At 38.8% G+C, this 17,000-nt stretch overlaps 1 protein-coding gene across 2 annotated transcripts in view; it reads left to right on the forward strand.

The window, feature by feature from the left end:
• Positions 1–17,000, forward strand: part of CCDC68 (coiled-coil domain containing 68) — a 51,356-nt gene that overhangs the window by 4,665 nt on the left and 29,691 nt on the right. For both annotated transcript variants that reach the window (XM_049619977.1, XM_049619978.1), the window contains exons 2-6: positions 6,642–6,737; positions 9,710–9,840; positions 10,947–11,033; positions 14,528–14,668; positions 15,875–16,000. In XM_049619977.1, coding sequence (XP_049475934.1) covers positions 9,724–9,840; positions 10,947–11,033; positions 14,528–14,668; positions 15,875–16,000 — 471 coding nt within the window. In that variant the 5' untranslated portion in view covers positions 6,642–6,737; positions 9,710–9,723. The remainder of the gene's footprint in view (positions 1–6,641; positions 6,738–9,709; positions 9,841–10,946; positions 11,034–14,527; positions 14,669–15,874; positions 16,001–17,000) is intronic.

The raw sequence follows: 17,000 nt of genomic DNA on the forward strand, positions 1-17,000 counted from the left end.
GGGCTCTCCAACATGGCTGCCCCTTTTGCATACCTGTCAGCAACAGACAGGAGTTCCAGCTGTTCTACATCCTCATTCAAACCTGGTATTTTCTGTCTTGCCCCCTCAGTAGATAATTTTTTCAATGAAGGAAATTATGTTGAAGCGAAACTATTCCAAGATGAGTTTCAGAAGCTAAAGACATGCAGTAGATTCCGGAGCCCTCCACTCTTCAAATATTTTATAAAGCCACAACAGAAATTTTCCGAAAGGGCACCTTCCTTGTAAATTTACCCATGACTCAGATATAGATCATTAATGTGTGCTGCTTTTCATTTTCTCTTCACTGATAAGTCGTAAGTGGCTTCTGAGTTGTTAACTGAGGTCAGAGCAGAAAGAATAGTTGACTGATTGGGGGTGGGTGGTGGAGAGTGGATAGTGAGGGGACAGCTGAGCTTAGACATTGACACTTCCAAGTGATGTCCTGTAATCAAATGTCCTCAATAAGCTGCGGTCCGAACCCACCGTTTTTTACACCATGAAGCCATACTGCTTCGGTTTGTGGAATAAATCTACTGAGACAGAAACATCTGCTCATGTTTCAAAAGGACACACTGGGGAGCTCACAGCAGGAGTAAATTGACTGTTACTTAGTGACCTGACTACTATACTAACTTGGGCCTAAGAAATTAGACTTAGAAACCCATTCAGAATTCAGCAGAAAGCAAGGTAGTAAATTAGAAAGAGCCAGCAGACTTATGGCTTGCGATCCACGACCATCATGCACTAGCTGTCTTTGCTTAATCTTGTTCAGCCTCATTTCCTCATCTGTAAAATGGGAATAATGACACCAACCTCTCAGGGTGTTTATGAGGATTATTAAAGGCAGCAAACTCTAGCTTGAATATAGTAGGCACTCAGCAGGCTCTGGTCTCTTTTCCCTAGTCTTCCCCAAATTGGAATGGATTCATGTGATTTGTACCTTTTGTGGTTTAGCTGCTATACTGGGCACTAGGTGAAATCCTCAGCTGTTTTCAAAATTTCAAATTATGCCAATGAACTATGAAGATAGATTATTTCATTACAAAGATACCTGGATTTAAGGTCACTTCACCTGGGCTCAAGTGGAGAGGTCAGTTTATGACCCTGAAAAACTGATATCACTTTTCTGTGACTTGGTTGCATTATACCTATGTATATGGGTGGATTTAAATATAGCCACAGATATACAGATAATAGATATAGCACAGTATATTGTAATGATCAATTTTGACAATATAGGGAAAATGATTTTTAGTAAATGGCACAGTGTTTGTCAATTGCACTTATTTGTATATTTTATTTGTGCCAATGTTTCGATCCTTTTAAAAAATGAAATAGCTTTTATTTCATATCTAAGAGCTTTCTATAGCATGGGTCATGATGTAGATACATGTTTGTATACATATGAGTGTCACAAATGAGTAAAATTAATTCTGCTTAAAAAATCTTAGATTATTACTTGAAAACAATGTTATTATTACTTGAGCTCAGTGTTAACATGCATGGCTTTTGAAATACTCTTTGTTATGTTCAGGTAAACTGCACAGTCACCTGAGATTTAGCCAGCTGACACTGGATGTCACCATTGTGCTGTGTAATGTAGTTGCAGAACAGGTGTGCTGTTTAATATTCAGCACACGGTCAGTCTCGCCAAGGGCTTGGAGATATGTTAGCTTTTTTCCCTCACATAACCTAATTACCCTTGTTCACTTTTATTGCAACTTACCTTTTCAGTTTCTAATATCTAAGCTCCAAACAATAGTGACCAAGAATGATGAAACAATATTCAATATTGTTAGCTCAGAACCGAGAAACTGACAACTCAGAAACTGTGCTAAAACCAGTCGGGGCTCCTGGTTGCAAACCAGTCAGTTAAGCGAATTGATTCTAGACAACTTAAGTTGAAAAGGAGCTTACTGGTTTGGAAATGGAAGAATCCAGTGTGCTGGTACTTGATCAAAGATCAGTCTGTCACGAGAGTAAGATAGAGTCCTGGCATCGCCACTGGTCCCTAGATACCACCACTGGTGTTGCTGCCATCTGGACACAAAGCCCCGCTCTATGCCAGGCTCCTTCCCTTCCCAGGAGAATTATGGGGCTTTCACTGCCTCCAGCTTCAACATGCCAAGGGCCAATCCCTGAGTGCTGTTTCCAGATGGGAGCACTCAAGTGGCTCACTTTCTCCAGCCCCAGGGAGTGAGGAAGAACAAGTAAGGGATCTTTCCTGCAAAGACTCATACAGGTGTGATTCCACATAATCTGGGGAGGAGATTCAAGTGCTGGACAGTCAAAACACGCACGTATCCACCATGGTGCCTTTCAGGTAACGCCCATAGAAGTGAGTTGAGAATACCGCTGTGCAGTCAGCTGAATTTTACTGTCCCTTCTGTGCACGGACCTGGAGTCAGTTGCATATGCCTTGTGGCACACTTTCTCCCGCACTTTGCTACACCCTGCCTTTCCTTCAACCTTGAGAGAGCCATACCAGCCAGGAGTAGACCTGTTTGAAGTAGCTAAGGAGACACCTCCTCTAGTCAACTGGAAGTCTTAACAAGTTTCAGTCTTAAAAAAAAAAAAAATCCCTGCTACATTGAAAGAAAAGAAAAAGAAGTGGCAGGCTACATTGCATACCTTGTTGTTCCAAGAACATTATTCCAAGCAACTTCCAGCCTTTCTCTTGCTCCCCGCTTTGCCTGGCATCCTCTTCTCCCAGGTGGCCACACAAATTCAGTCTTTTTAGTCAAGTCTTTTGCTTGAACACCGCCTCTTCAGATGGGCCTTCCCTCACCACTGACCCAAAACAGCACCTCCTTTTATTTTGTTACCCTTCGCGACTTTTCTCCATCACTCTTGTCACCCACCTCTCGCTACATTCCCTGTGTATTCACTGGTTTGTTAAATGTCTGTCTCCTCTCCGTACTGAAAGTCCCGAGAAGGCAGGGTGTCTGGTGCACTTCTGTGGCCACAGCACCCGACACAGCTGTATTCTAATGAATATTTAATATATGAATGAATCGATCAAAGGTTACCTTTGTTAGCATCTCTAGAGTATAAACAGTTCCCGTATTCATTTCCTGGGACTGCTCTGACAGAGTACCACAAGCTAAGTGGCTTAAACGTAGTAATTTCTTGTCTCACTGTTGTGGAAGCTGGAAGCCCAAGGTCAAGGTGTTGGTCGGGGTGGGGTCTTCCGAGGCTGTGAGGAAGAGTCTGTTCCATGTTTTTCCTCCAGCTTCTGGTGGTTTGCTTGCAATTTTAAGGTATTCTTTGGCAGGTAGAAGCATCACCTTGTTCTCTATCTTCAACTTTATGTGGCATTCTCCTGTGTACCTCTGTGTCCAAATTTTTATAAAAACACCAGTCATGATGGATGAAGGGCCCAGCCTACTCCAGTGTGACTTCGTTTAACTAATTACATCGGTAATAATCCTATTTCCTAATAAGGTTACATTCTCAGATACTGGGGGTCAAGACTTCAACATAGGAATGGGGAGGGAGCAAAATTCAGCTCCACAACAGGGCCTTTGATGTGTTTATTGTATAACGGATAAGCCATTCTTATGTCATTAAATAGAGAAGTAGGTTTAGTTACATTATCCTGGGCGCCCATGGATGTGTTGGTTGATCACACAGATTACAATTAATGCTTATGAATTGCTTTATACACTGTAAACTACTCATTATATGTTAGCTTAATCAGGTGATGAATTATTGATGTGTTATTGAGAAAGAACCAATACCGTGGATTTGCCAGTCTTAAAATCCCAGAAGCAGATTTTCCTTTATAGCCCGCTCAGTCTGCAGACTGTTTGAAATATTACCTGGTTCTTCTTCTCTACTACTCAGATTGCTTACCAGCAGTCATTGTGGATAATGGATACATATTTTATTTACTCATTGGACAAACACATACAAATCATTTATTATGTGCTAGGTGCTGTTTTAAGTGCTTGGAAAATGTTAATTCACAAACAACCTCATATTGTTTATTATTTCTATCATTATTCATTATTAATTTTATCTGAATTTTACTGCTAAGGAACCCGAGGCACAAAGAAGTTAAGAAACTTGCCCAAGGTCACACAGCTGCTGAGTGCCGAGTTGTAGAATGTTCTTTCTTCACAGAAAGCCTCGTAGAACAATTCAGTGTGTGACAGAACAAAGCAGAACTGCTTTGGTTCACGTGGAGGTGGCAAAGCCCTGTTTACTTAGCACCACTCCTTCCTCCTGGGAGCCCTGCTCAAAAAGCCCTGATCTAGAAACTAACACCTTTTGGCACGATGCCAATTGGAAGCTCTCTTCGGTCACTCTAGCATAAAACAAATAAAATTCTTTTCTCGCTTTAATTAACTGATTGTGTTTTGTTTTGAAAATTTTATCTGCCTAATCTACTCCTGGCAGAAATCAAATGCTAAGATGGATTTTCCCCAGGATGGTAATGCCATATGGCAATTTGGACTTTGCTGGATTAAGCTCCCCTTGGACTTCTTTATACAAATCAAGGGCGCAAAAATTTCCTGAATCAAAGAGAGAACATTTGAATAGAGTTGGATATAAACTTTGCAACCAGATAAGCATGAACTGCCCCTCTGTTATAGGCTGCACGTCTTCTGTGGTTATTAATAATATAAAATAATAGGAGTGACCATATGAACCATTACTGTCCATTAGTGCCTTGTGCAACCAACAAACTGAAAAAAAAAAAAAAACCCTCAGGGACACCTGGATGGCTCAGTCATTAAGCCACCGACTTCAGTTCAGGTCATGATCTTGTGGTTCAGGAGTTCCAGACCCGCGTCAGGCTCTGTACTGACAGCTCAGAGCCTGGAGCCTGCTTCAGGTTCTGTGGCTCCCTCTCTCTCTGCCCCTCCCCTGCTCACACTCTGTCTCTCTCTCTCTCTCTCTCTCAAAGATAAATAAAACATTTAAAAAAAATGCTCAGAGGGGTGCCTGGGTGGCTCACTTGGTTAAGCAACTGACTCTTGATCTCTGCTCAGGTGATGATCTCATAGTTTGTGAGTTCGAGCCCCATGTCAGGCTCTGTGCTGCTTGGAATTCTCTCTCCCTCTCTTTCTGCCCCTACTCCACTCGTGCTCTCACTCTCTCAAAATAAATAAATAAACTTTTAAAAAATTACAAAGGTAGGTGTTTTACCTCTATTTTACAGATACAGGTAAGTCGAGGCTAAAATTTTATGTAACTTGTTTAAGATAGCCCAACCAGTGAGTGGAGGAGATACGATAATTTGAGAAATATCAATGATTAAGGAGCATAATTCCTTGATATTAAGAATAAAAGGCATGAGGGGCGCCTGGGTGGCTCAGTTGGTTGAGCGTCCGACTTCAGCTCAGGTCACGATCTCGCGGTCCGTGAGTTCGAGCCCCGCGTTGGGCTCTGGGATGATGGCTCAGAGCCTGGAGCCTGCTTCCGATTCTGTGTCTCCCTCTCTCTCTGCCCCTCCCCCGTTCATGCTCTGTCTCTCTCTGTCTCAAAAATAAATAAAATGTTAAAAAAATTAAAAAAAAAAAGAATAAAAGGCATGAAAGAGAGTGTATTTAGGATATATAACATGAGGCCCAATGTGATTTTCAAATTATGAAAGACTGTGAGAATCCATCAGAACCCTTTCTGAAGAGTGGTTAATTCCTGTTCTGAAATGCCCCTTATCATTTGTTAATGTACACAGTGTGTAATGCACTAAAAAGAAAAAAAGAATGCAAATCAATCAACTGGGACCATAGATCAAGGGGGACTGAACTGGAGAACAAAACAGAACTCAGGCCCAACTGATTATTCTGCTTGCCTATATTTTCCCACAGGTTGTGCTACACCCTAACCCAGGGGGCAGTAAACTTTTGCTGTAAAGGACCAGATCGTAAATATTTGAGATGTTGCTTGCCACATATTTTCCCTGTCAGAACCACTCGACTCCACTGTGAAAGCAAAAGCACAGACACTATGTAAATGAATGGCTGTGTTTATCGTAAACCTTCATTGTGGACACGAAATCGGCACTTGATATAGTTTTCATGCGGCACAAAATGTTGTTCTTGTTTTGATTTTTGGTGTGTGTGTGTGTGTGTGTGTGTGTGTGTGTGTTGGACCATTAAAAGCTGTAAGAACCATTGTTAGTTCCTAGGCTTTGCAAGTAGGTGGGAAGCCAGACTGGGCTCACATGGTTTGCTGACCGTGCCTTTCTAGTTTATAGACACACTATTTATTGTCTCTGTAGATGTTGCTTTTATTTCAAGTTTCATTTAAATGCTGTTTGGGGACCAAGAACTTCATCCCAGAAGAGATGTCAGAGGACTAAGTACCAGAGGCACCTCCACTCACAGACTGCAAACAAGACTTGCTGAATTGCAGCTGCCAAATCAACCTCAGGCAAAACAAATAGAAGCCATTGTGGCTAAGAGGATTTATGATAAAATGGAAAATTCTTGGAATACTCTGTCAATTTCATTGAAGATTAAAGGATAAACACAGGGCTTTGAGTTATCCCAGAAGCTATCTGGTTTTAAAATGATGCTAGCAAAAAATAAGAAAATTCTTTGTGTGCTTTAACAGCACAGGTCATTGATAAATTTTAAATATTTTTGGTGTTTTTTTTTTCTCACTAGGGAAGCCAGGCTTAATGTGATGGAAACACCCTTGAACTTGGTGTCCAGAAGACAAAGGCTTGAGTTACAGCTCTATTAGTTTTACTGTGACCTTGGGTAAGTTACCACCTACGGGAGTCTTGGCTTCCTTATCAGCAAAGTGATATGAATAATCCTACCTCACAGGGCATTTCGTTTTACTTATTTTATTTTTTTTTGTTCTTTACTATTTATTATGAAAATTTCAAACAGAAATAGACAGAGGAGTGTGCCCTTGCCTGCTTCAACAACTCCCTGCATTTTGCCAAACTTCTTTCATCTTTACCCCACCAGATTTTTTTCTCTACTAGAGCATTTTACAGCAATTGCAAATGTAATATTATTTTACCTGCAAATATTTCAGTCTCTATGACTAACAGAAAAGATCTTTCAAAAGACCTATCATAATTCTAATATCATACCTAGCAAAACTAGTGATTCTTTAACATCATCTATTATCCAGTCAGTGTTAAAATCCCCCCAGTCGTCTCAAAAATGACTTTATGTAACTGGTTTATTTGAATCAAGAGCCAAAGAAGATCCAGATATTGCATTTGGTCACATGTTTCTTAAGAGCCTTAATTTATGGCAATTTTCCTTCTCTTCTCCCCCATCTTCCTTTATATAATTAATTTGTGGAACGAACTAGTTATTTTCCTGTAAAATTTCACATAATTGGGATTTGGCCGATCGCAACCTTCACCCTTGTAGAGTCATTGAACATTTCCCTCTTATTCAGATACTCACTGTCCTTAGATATAGAGGCTTGATCAGATTCAAGTTCATTTTTTTTTAAGCATACTTTGTGGGTGATGCTTTCTACTTATGATTGTACCACATCTAGAGGACAAAGTACCTGGTTGTCTCTTTCTACTTATGTTAAGATTGATTAGTGTGGTACCCCAGGTTAATGCATTCTTCATCAACCTCTCACCTAATGATTTTAGGACTGGTTGATAGCTATTGTTTAGATCCATTACCTCCTAAGAGATTGCAAAATATAGTCTTCTAATTCCATCAGTCCATTTGGATTTATTAGTAGAAATTCTTTTTTTTTAAGTTTTTATTTATTTATTTTGAGAGAGAGAGAGAGAGAGAGAGAGAGAGAGAGAGAGAGAGAATCCCAAGCAGGCCCCACACCAGTAGCTCGGAGCCCAACACAGGGCTCAAACCCATGAACCGTGAGATCATGACCTGAGCCAAAACCAAGAGTCAGACGCTTAACCGACTGAGCCACACAGGGGCCCTTCAAAATTTTTTATATGTTTCAATCTTTCTTTTATTCATTCCTCTGTCAGCTTGATTTTTGTGTCTTATTTGAGTAGTATTTGATCACTTTCTGCCTTCTGGTATAGCAAGATATCTCGAAATCACTTTGTACGTTTCTTGTCCAAAGTTTAATCGTTCAAGAGGCTGTGGTTTCTTTTTGTAGAAAATGGTACTGGGAACACAGTCTGGGCACTGGGAGTATTAATTGCTTGTATTTCTAAATTTTGGAGTGTCCAAACCTGGAATATACATTTTTAAAGGAAGATAAATCATTATTTTATACACATAATTTCAGTTTGGATTATAAGGTTTTTACAGAACATTTTTTATTATAATTGTAGGGTTTTTTTCTCTTATGCTCAAAATCTTGGTTCCTAATGATGTTAAGACAATGGCTTTGTGGCTTTATTCTACATTATGCATCTATGTGCATATACTTGTTTCAAAATTGCAACTCCAATATTTCCACTAACAATATTATTAGTGAGTGTAGTTTAAGATTGTTTTGCAATTTTCTTTTTTTTGAGATTGAGAAAGCAGGAGAGGGGCAGAGAGAGAGAGAGAGAGAGAGAGAGAGAATCCCAAGCAGGCTCCACACTGCCAGAACAGAGCCCAATGCAGGGCTTGAACTCATGAACCATGAGATCATGACCTGAGCTGAAACCAAGAGTCAGATGCTTAACTGACTGAGCCACCCAGGCACCCCAATTGTTTTGCAATTCTTTCTATTCTTAGGGCATAGCTCACCTGGGATAAATAGTCCCTGGGTTTGTTTTAAAGTCACTTCAAATAATTCATGTGGATATGTCACCAACCTGATATATGGATATATTCATTTGTTTTATTTCTTATCTTGAAATATTTCATCTTCTTTTTAATTTAGTTTTATTTTATAATTAGGTAGAATAATTACATTGTTCAATGTCAAAACTTAAATCACAGGTTTTCCCTTTCTATCCACCTCTCCCTTCTTTTAGATATTATGATGCTATGTATCCTTTATATTTCCTTTTCTGAACCATGCTTTTTTATTGAATAATGCATCCTGGGGAAGACTCCATTGCAGTAGCTAGTTTATTCAACTGGTCCTCTTTTCGTGGGTATTTGGGCTTTTCCCAATAATTTTCTGTTATAAATAGTTCTCCCATAGATGACCTTTACAGCTATTGAGAGATAAATAAAGTATAATGTATATTGTATATAAGTGATATATACATGAATATATTTGTATCTAAGTGACATATGTATGTATGTATATACACATATATCACTTATATACATATGTGTATATAGATGTATATATCATTAATATAGATATATGTGTATATATGTAAATATCACTTACATATATTTATACAGGTACATATCACTTATATATGTGATATATACATATGATTTTGTTATAATATATGATTTTAGTTCTACGGTAATTTATTAAGCACTTAACAATGTGCTAGAATATAAAGATGAATAAGTTGTGGTCCCTACTCATGAGGTCGTACAGTCCAATATGATGTAGAATTAAAAAAAAAAAAAAAACACTTTACATTTTTCCTTCTCAGATAATTTGATTTTTACACTTCTAATCAGTGAATGCTTCAGCAGGTATTGTTTTTATATTAATTCCTAGATTTATGGATATATACAGATATCAATAATTTATAAGATTTTGTACTATAGTTCATGACAGTGCTAATATAGACCTTCTTTTAGTTTATGAACCGTATTATATCATATCACCAAAGAAGTTAGTTTTGTCTAACTGATTTATGTTTTCCTAGAGCCAGAATTCACAATGACAACAGTAACCGTAACCACAGAGGTCCCCCCAAGGGGTAAAATAGAAGATAATTCTGCCTTGTATGAGTCTACATCAGCTCAGATTATTGAAGAGACTGAATATGTGAAAAAGGTATGCAGGTGCTGGAAATCATATCAGCATATGATTTTTTTAAATGAAACCTAATTTGGATTGGTGGGCTTTGTTTCTCCCTCCATAGAACAGGTGAGGACACATTGGGCAAAGGACAATCTTGATAGTTGAAATTTCAACACGTTTGGTAAACTTCTCTTGAGGATATGAACCTCTGCTCCCACATGTGGAGTAAAATTGAATAATGGGCCAAAAGGGTTCAGAATACCTGTCAGCACTTAATTTGCCCCACACTATTCACCTCTGCACTTCCTACTGTTTTATATCATTTCTCAGATGTTTCATGAGTGCTGATACTATGTTCCCAAGTAGATGTTTATGTGTCTTGCTGAGCCTCTGTCTCTCCTGACCTGGTTCCTTTTCACAGCTCAGGGTTGTTGTCCCCAGTGACTACATGTTGGCATGTTACTTCATTAAAAATGTGAAATCTTATGAGAATCCAATGATAATGACTGACAAAACTATATATTTTTTATGAACTGTTTCTTAGAACAGATGGAAAAATTTGGAAATAGACAGTTTGTAACTTATTCAGATCAATTAATTCATCTTTGAGTGTCTTGCAATTCCATAGGTCAATAAGACATGGAACTTCTATTTCATGCATAAATTTGTATGATCTTCTCTTAGTAATTATTCTGTAGTAATTACTAAATAGTAATTATTCTCCAGTAATTACTAGCTAGTAATTACTACAAAATAATTACTAAGCTGTAATTATTTTGTAGTGATTACTAAATAGTAATTGTTTTATAGTAATTACTAAATAGTAAATTAGTACTAAATTACTACATAGGAAAAATAGAACTAAATAGTATTAAATACTAATTACTATACAGTAATTATTTTATAGTATAATATTCAATTAGGCTATATTTTAGTTCGACTGAGAAAGAATTATAAAGACCAAATGCTCATTTTCTGCAATCTAAACAATATTAGCCTAAATGCAAGTCAGGTTGGTGGTAGTTATTTTTGTCTTACTTTCTAGATAAATCAGGTATGCTGTAGCTGGTATAAAGAAAGAAGTGTTTGGCATTAAATGCCTTTGAAAAAAAAAATAGAATATTTTTTTTTTCTCCTAGATCCGAACTACTTTGGAAAAGATCCGAAATCAAATTTTTAAAGACGAAGTAGGACGTAACAGTACAAATCACAAACTAGAAACAAAGGTAATGAATTTACTCACATGTACCACTTTATTCCTTCAGTAAATAAACATAAAACAGTATAAACTTAATTTAAATAACTTTTTAAGATAATTATTAAATTATTCTTTGAAGCTTTGAATGTTGAGCGTTAAATATTTTGTCAGTATCTGAAGATGTTAATAGGCATTTGTATGAAATATTTAACCACAGATGTTATTAGTAGCCTCAGATTGCAATGACTGGACCTTTCTTGAATATTCTAAATGGGGCTTACTTGTCTAAAGTATATGAGGAGATGTCAGCCCAGTCAGGATATATGGCAGCAACATTTCCAAAAAAACTGATAGAGGTACAAGCTTTTAGGTTCACCTCAGTCACACCAGTGGACACAGAGTTGAAGCTATTAGGCCATTTGGTCGAGTGATTAGACAATTGATAAGCTTAAATGCACCCTTTCTCTTGTAGCTGGCTTTATATACCTAACATTAAGCAATCTATATTAGCCTTGTTTGGATTATGCCAGGTTAGAGCTCATATGAGCCAAGTGCACCTTGTCAATGTCAGTGTTGCTCACTATGTAGTATGGCCACAGAGAAAGCAGAACACAGGATATGAGGCATAAACATAGTTCCCTTCATCATTCTCCACCTCCCAAACTAACACAACCAGCCCCAAATGTTTTCTTAAAGTAAGTGCTCAGAACTGGAAAAAAAGGTTAATGTTTGTGAATGATGGGACAGATAAAAAATTCCATTTTGGTTATATTGAGTTGTTTATTAGACCTCTAAGTGGAGGTTTCTATTGGGTGCTGAGTATCTGATTCTGGGTTTCAAGGTAGAGGTCTGGGCTAGAAGGTCTAGGCCATAGGGCAGAAACTTTGGGAATAAGGATGGCATTTAAAGTTCTGATGTTGGAGGAGATCACCAAGTATGTGAGTGTAGATAGGAATAACAGAAAATTTGACCACTGAGTTCCGAGATACCCAACACTTAAGAAGGAGAAGAAGGAGAAGCATCACATCAGGCTGGGAAAAGAAGCTAATAAATTAGAAGAAAAAACAGGAAAGGGCGGAGGCACTGAAGACAAGTGAAAAAAAGGTTTCAGAAAGTGGGGAGCGGCCACTATGTCAAATGGTGCCTATGAGCTAAGTAAATTTAGGCCTGAACCTTGACCATTGGATATAACAATGGGGAGGTTGTTGGTGACCTTGATAGGAGTAGTTTCTTAGGAATGGACATGAATTGTGTTGCCAATGTGTCTGCCCTGGTCATCTCAAATCTCAGATGGTCAGCAGACAAGTACCAGCATCTAAGTAGCTGCTGCCCCACCGCCCCCTACCCCCTGCCCCTTGCAATATCTGAACAGTGTCCCTGTAGGAATCTAGCCATAATGATCTAGGGCTGTGTTGCTCTTAAGGTGAGGGCTGTAGTCCCAGCAGCAGCAGCAGTATCAGGAAGCTCCTTAGAATTTTTTTTTAAATGTTTATTTAGTTTTGAGAGAGAGAAAAAGGGGGGAAGAGGCAGAAAGAGAGGGAGACACAGAATCTGAAGCAGGCTCCAGACTCTGAGCTATCAGCACAGAGCCTGACATGGGGCTCGAACTCACGAACCGTGAGATCATGACCTGAGCTTGGAACCTTAAGGGATTGAACCACTCAGGTGCCCCTGGTGAGCTCCTTAGAAAGGCAGCATCTGGAGCTCCACCCCAGATCTCTTGAATTCGAATCTGCATTTTAACCAGATCTCTCACCAGGTGATTCATATGCACATTAAAGTTTGAGATGCACTGATCCATGACCTTTGTAGGTATCTACTGCTGCCCACAATCTACCTTCTACTAGAGTCTTCCCAGCAAGTATTCTTTAACAAAGTAAAAACCAAAATAACTCCTACTCTATATAGAGAGAGTAAGAGTATAGAGTAGGGTCTGGAATAGAAAAAAAACCATGACAGAATTATGGTGACTATATTTCTGTTTTGTATCTTTGCGTGTGTGTTTTAAAACACTATATTCTTTTTGTTGTTGTTGTTGATTTATTTATTTAGAGAGAGACAGAGATAGCATGAGTGGTGGGGTCGGGGGGAACAGAAAGAGAGGGAGACTGAGAATCCCAAGCAGGCTCCTCACTGTCAGCAGAGAGCCTGACGTGGGGCTTGAACTCATGAAACCATGGGATCATGACCCATGAGTCTGACCCATGGGATCACAACCCAAGAGTCACCCGACTGAGTCACTCAACCGACTGAGCCACCCAGGTACCCCCCCCTTCTTTTTTGTTTTTTTATTTCTGTTAATGTAGCCCATATTTTGTATTGGAAAGAATATTGGCTTTGTTAAACAAGCTTGGATTCTCATTCTGGTTCTGGTATTTATTTTAGGTATAACCTTGGACTTCTTAGTGAAACTCTCATCTGGACATAGTGGACGTAGTGCCTTCTAGCGTTTTAAGCATTCAGACAAAGGGGTATTTACAAAACATCTAAAAGATTACCTGGCACATGATAGATGCTTACTAAAAATAGAAGTTATTATTTTTTAATTATATAATTGTAGGCTATGGAGAATTGTATAATTCCTTGGTGCATCTTGAAATAATTTGGAAGAGCAGAAAGCATAGGATAGATACGCAAGAAGCTGTATCATGGGCTCTCCCACTTACTTACTATGTAAACTTGGGCTCAGTACCTCATTTTTCATATCTGCAACATTGACGTAATTGAGTTAGATGGTTTCATATTCCCTTTCCACTTCCACATGTCTTGATTCCAGATGAGATTTATTTTATGTTCTAAGTGTATTTTCAGTAGGCTAGAGTTTACTTGGAGTCACACAGGCAGTAACATTCGGTCCCGACATCTCTGGAAATGTACTATGTGGTGATTGCAGTAGGCATCATTGAACATTGAATATTATGTATTGTAACTCTTAAGTCTGATTGTGTTAGTTTGTAATACAATATAAGCAAAATGCATTTATGTCTACGACTTAGATTAAAAAAGAAAAAAAGACAACTGGCCTTGTAGATACCATTTAGCTCTTAAAAAATGACTTAATGGTATATTTAAAACAGTAGGAATGGGGTGCCTGGGTGGCTCAGTCAGTTGTCTGGCTCTTGATCTCATGGTTTGTGAGTTCAAGCCCCACATCGGGCTCTGCACTGACAGTGCAGGCTTGGGATTCTGCCCCTCCTTGCCTCTATCTGTCTGTCTGTCCGTCTCTCTCAAAATAAATAAATAAACTTTCAAAAAAGAATTTAAAACTGTAGGAAATATAAAAGGTACAAAAGATGTACGTCTACCTCCTTTTAATCTAAGAATCTAATCAAATTTGAGCAAATATAGAGGCCAGCCACTTCAATTAGAATTCTTCATTGGTATTCGAAAGTCAAAGGATTTATTTTGTGCCAACCTGGATCTTTTTTTGGCATATGGAATAGTGAGCGACAATTGTTGCTGTCAAAGTTTGTAGAGGAAAGAAATAGTAAGGTTTCTGATTTTCATGTTTATTCATTTCAGCGCTGCCCAAACATTCACAGCGGCTCTGGTTCTGAAATGGATCCCTCGTATTGCAGTTTGCATCTGCTCGTGGAAAGGATGAAAGGAAAAGACCTGAAGCTCTTAGAAATGAACAAAGAGAATGAAGTCTTGAAAATCAAGGTATGGTTGCTGGGAGAAATTTCTAAATTTTTGTAGTGTTAGGCCTTTGAGACAGTAGGTTTCATGGATGTGTGAGAGCGGACAGACATCCTTATGTATCCGTAGACCCAGAAGTATGCTCAGCTAATGTAGAGAAACACTTTTCCATTTCATAAATCCCACGGGTTTATTTTGGAGACTGTTTTTACTATTGAAAATCAGATCTCACAAAAATCCAATGGGTATAAATTCCAGCCGTGCAAGATGAGTCCATTCTAGAGACCTGCTGTACAATACTGTACTTGTAGTTAATATGGTGTCGTTACCCTTAAATAGGTCTCATGTGAAGTGTTCGTACTAAATAAATTTTTAAAGGCTTTCATGTTTAATAAATATTAATTAGAGCACTCAGAGTCAAAGGTCTCTCTATTTTACTTGATTAATCCATTGTTGAATGCTTTATTTATTTATTTATTTATTTGCTTGTTTGTTTGTTTTGGTTTATTATGTATGCAGTCCTTGCAGTGACGGTAAATCTTTGTGGCCATCCCTGTTTATTTCTTTAAGTTAAATCCTTGAGAGATGCATGACACTTCAGCTTTATTGCCCTTCATACTTCCTTCTTGTCCCACCGCTATTTTAGGAAAATGCATATTTTAGTACTGTTGTAGGCATCGATGATAAAACGCCTGTAAATAAGTGTATAAGCTGATAAGGCACCGTGGAACTCTTGGAAGGGTGCAGTCTCTAAATGCTGGACATGGGCTGTGGAGCTTTGCTTTGGCCTGGCCAGTGCAAATCCTTCTGCATGACAGTTTCCCTAAATAGGCTGCTTCTCATTTTACATTTTCCTCTTACCAGATAATAGTGTCTTTACTCCTATCCATTGTCTAGGAGGGTGCAAATGGTACAGTTACAACCTTTTTTTTAAAGTTTATTTATTTATTTATTTAGAGAGAGAGAGAGCATGTGTGAGCATGGGAGGGGCAGAGAGAGAGGAGAGAGAGAATCCAAGCAGGCTTCATGCTCAGTGTGGAGCCCAACTCAGGGCTCCATCTCATGACTCCGAGATCATGACCTGAACCGAAACCAAAAGTCGGATGCTTAACCGACTGAGTCACCCAGGCGCCCCCAGCCTTTCTGCTTTTAATTGCCTGCCAAACTGTTCTGCCTTTAACCCTTTTTATTGTAAATGTCAAAACATAACACAGTGACCTCTTTTCCTAGCTGGAAGCTTCCAGAGAAGCAGGAGCGGCGGCTCTGAGAAACGTGGCACAGAGGTTATTTGAAATCTACCAAACACAGTCGGAAGAAGTTAGAAAGAAACATGAGGATGATAAACACTTCCTCAAGGTACTGAGTTAGCAGCTGGTTCACTGGAGAATTAACACCCCAGTGTGTGTGTGTGTGTGTGTGTGTGTGTGTGTGTGGTGTCGGTTCATGCCTCTCTTTTTGGGGGGTTAGACATGAAGTAAGCAATGGGCTCGTGACTTTGGCAAGCCTTGGGCAGGATGCCCATCTTCTGTGCTGGTCTCCCCGCACCCTTGCTTAGCCTGGTACCTGCATGTTGTTGAGCTGTTATGTTGCCACCCTTGCCCAGAGCCTTCTGGAGCACAGGTGGGAGGAGGCTGTGCCACCCTGCCTGGAAATCAGGGCTGTGCCAGGTAACACTGGCCAGTGACTCCTCTCGTGGTTCTGCTTTTGACTAACTAGATGACCTAGAAAGAGTCATTCTGCCTCTCTGCAGTTGGGTTTCCTTGTCTCCACAATGAACGAGTTGGGCTAGATCAATGGTTTCAAAATGGTTTTGACCCTAGAATACATTCTTCAAATTAAAAAAAAATAAACAAAAAATTTATGTATGTGTACATTTATATTTTAAAATATGTATTTCATATTTTATTTTTTTTTAAGAATTTTAATGTTTATTTTGACAGAGAGAGAGAGCACATGTGAGTGGGGAGGGACAGAGAGAGGATCTCAAGCAGGTTCCACATTGTCAGCATAGATCCCGATGTGGGGCTTGAACTAACAAAACATGAGATCATGACCTCAACTGAAGTTGGACACTTAACCAACTGAGCCACCCAGGCACCCCTACATATTTCATATTTTAATATAGAGCTTATATAAATTAAAATATTTTAAAAGCATACATATGTATATGTGTATATATGTGTGTATATATATCACAGACCCCCCCCCCACACACACACACATGCATACTTTTATATTTGTTTGTTTTTAAATCTGAAGTATATATTCTAGGACCAATGAACCTTTATCTGAAGAATGTATTCTAGGACTGGAAAAGGAACAAACAGTGACTCTGTGTGTGTGTGTGTGTGTGTGT

This window comes from Panthera uncia, assembly GCF_023721935.1.
Source record: "Panthera uncia isolate 11264 chromosome D3 unlocalized genomic scaffold, Puncia_PCG_1.0 HiC_scaffold_8, whole genome shotgun sequence".
In the NCBI taxonomy this organism is placed as follows: domain Eukaryota; kingdom Metazoa; phylum Chordata; class Mammalia; order Carnivora; family Felidae; genus Panthera; species Panthera uncia.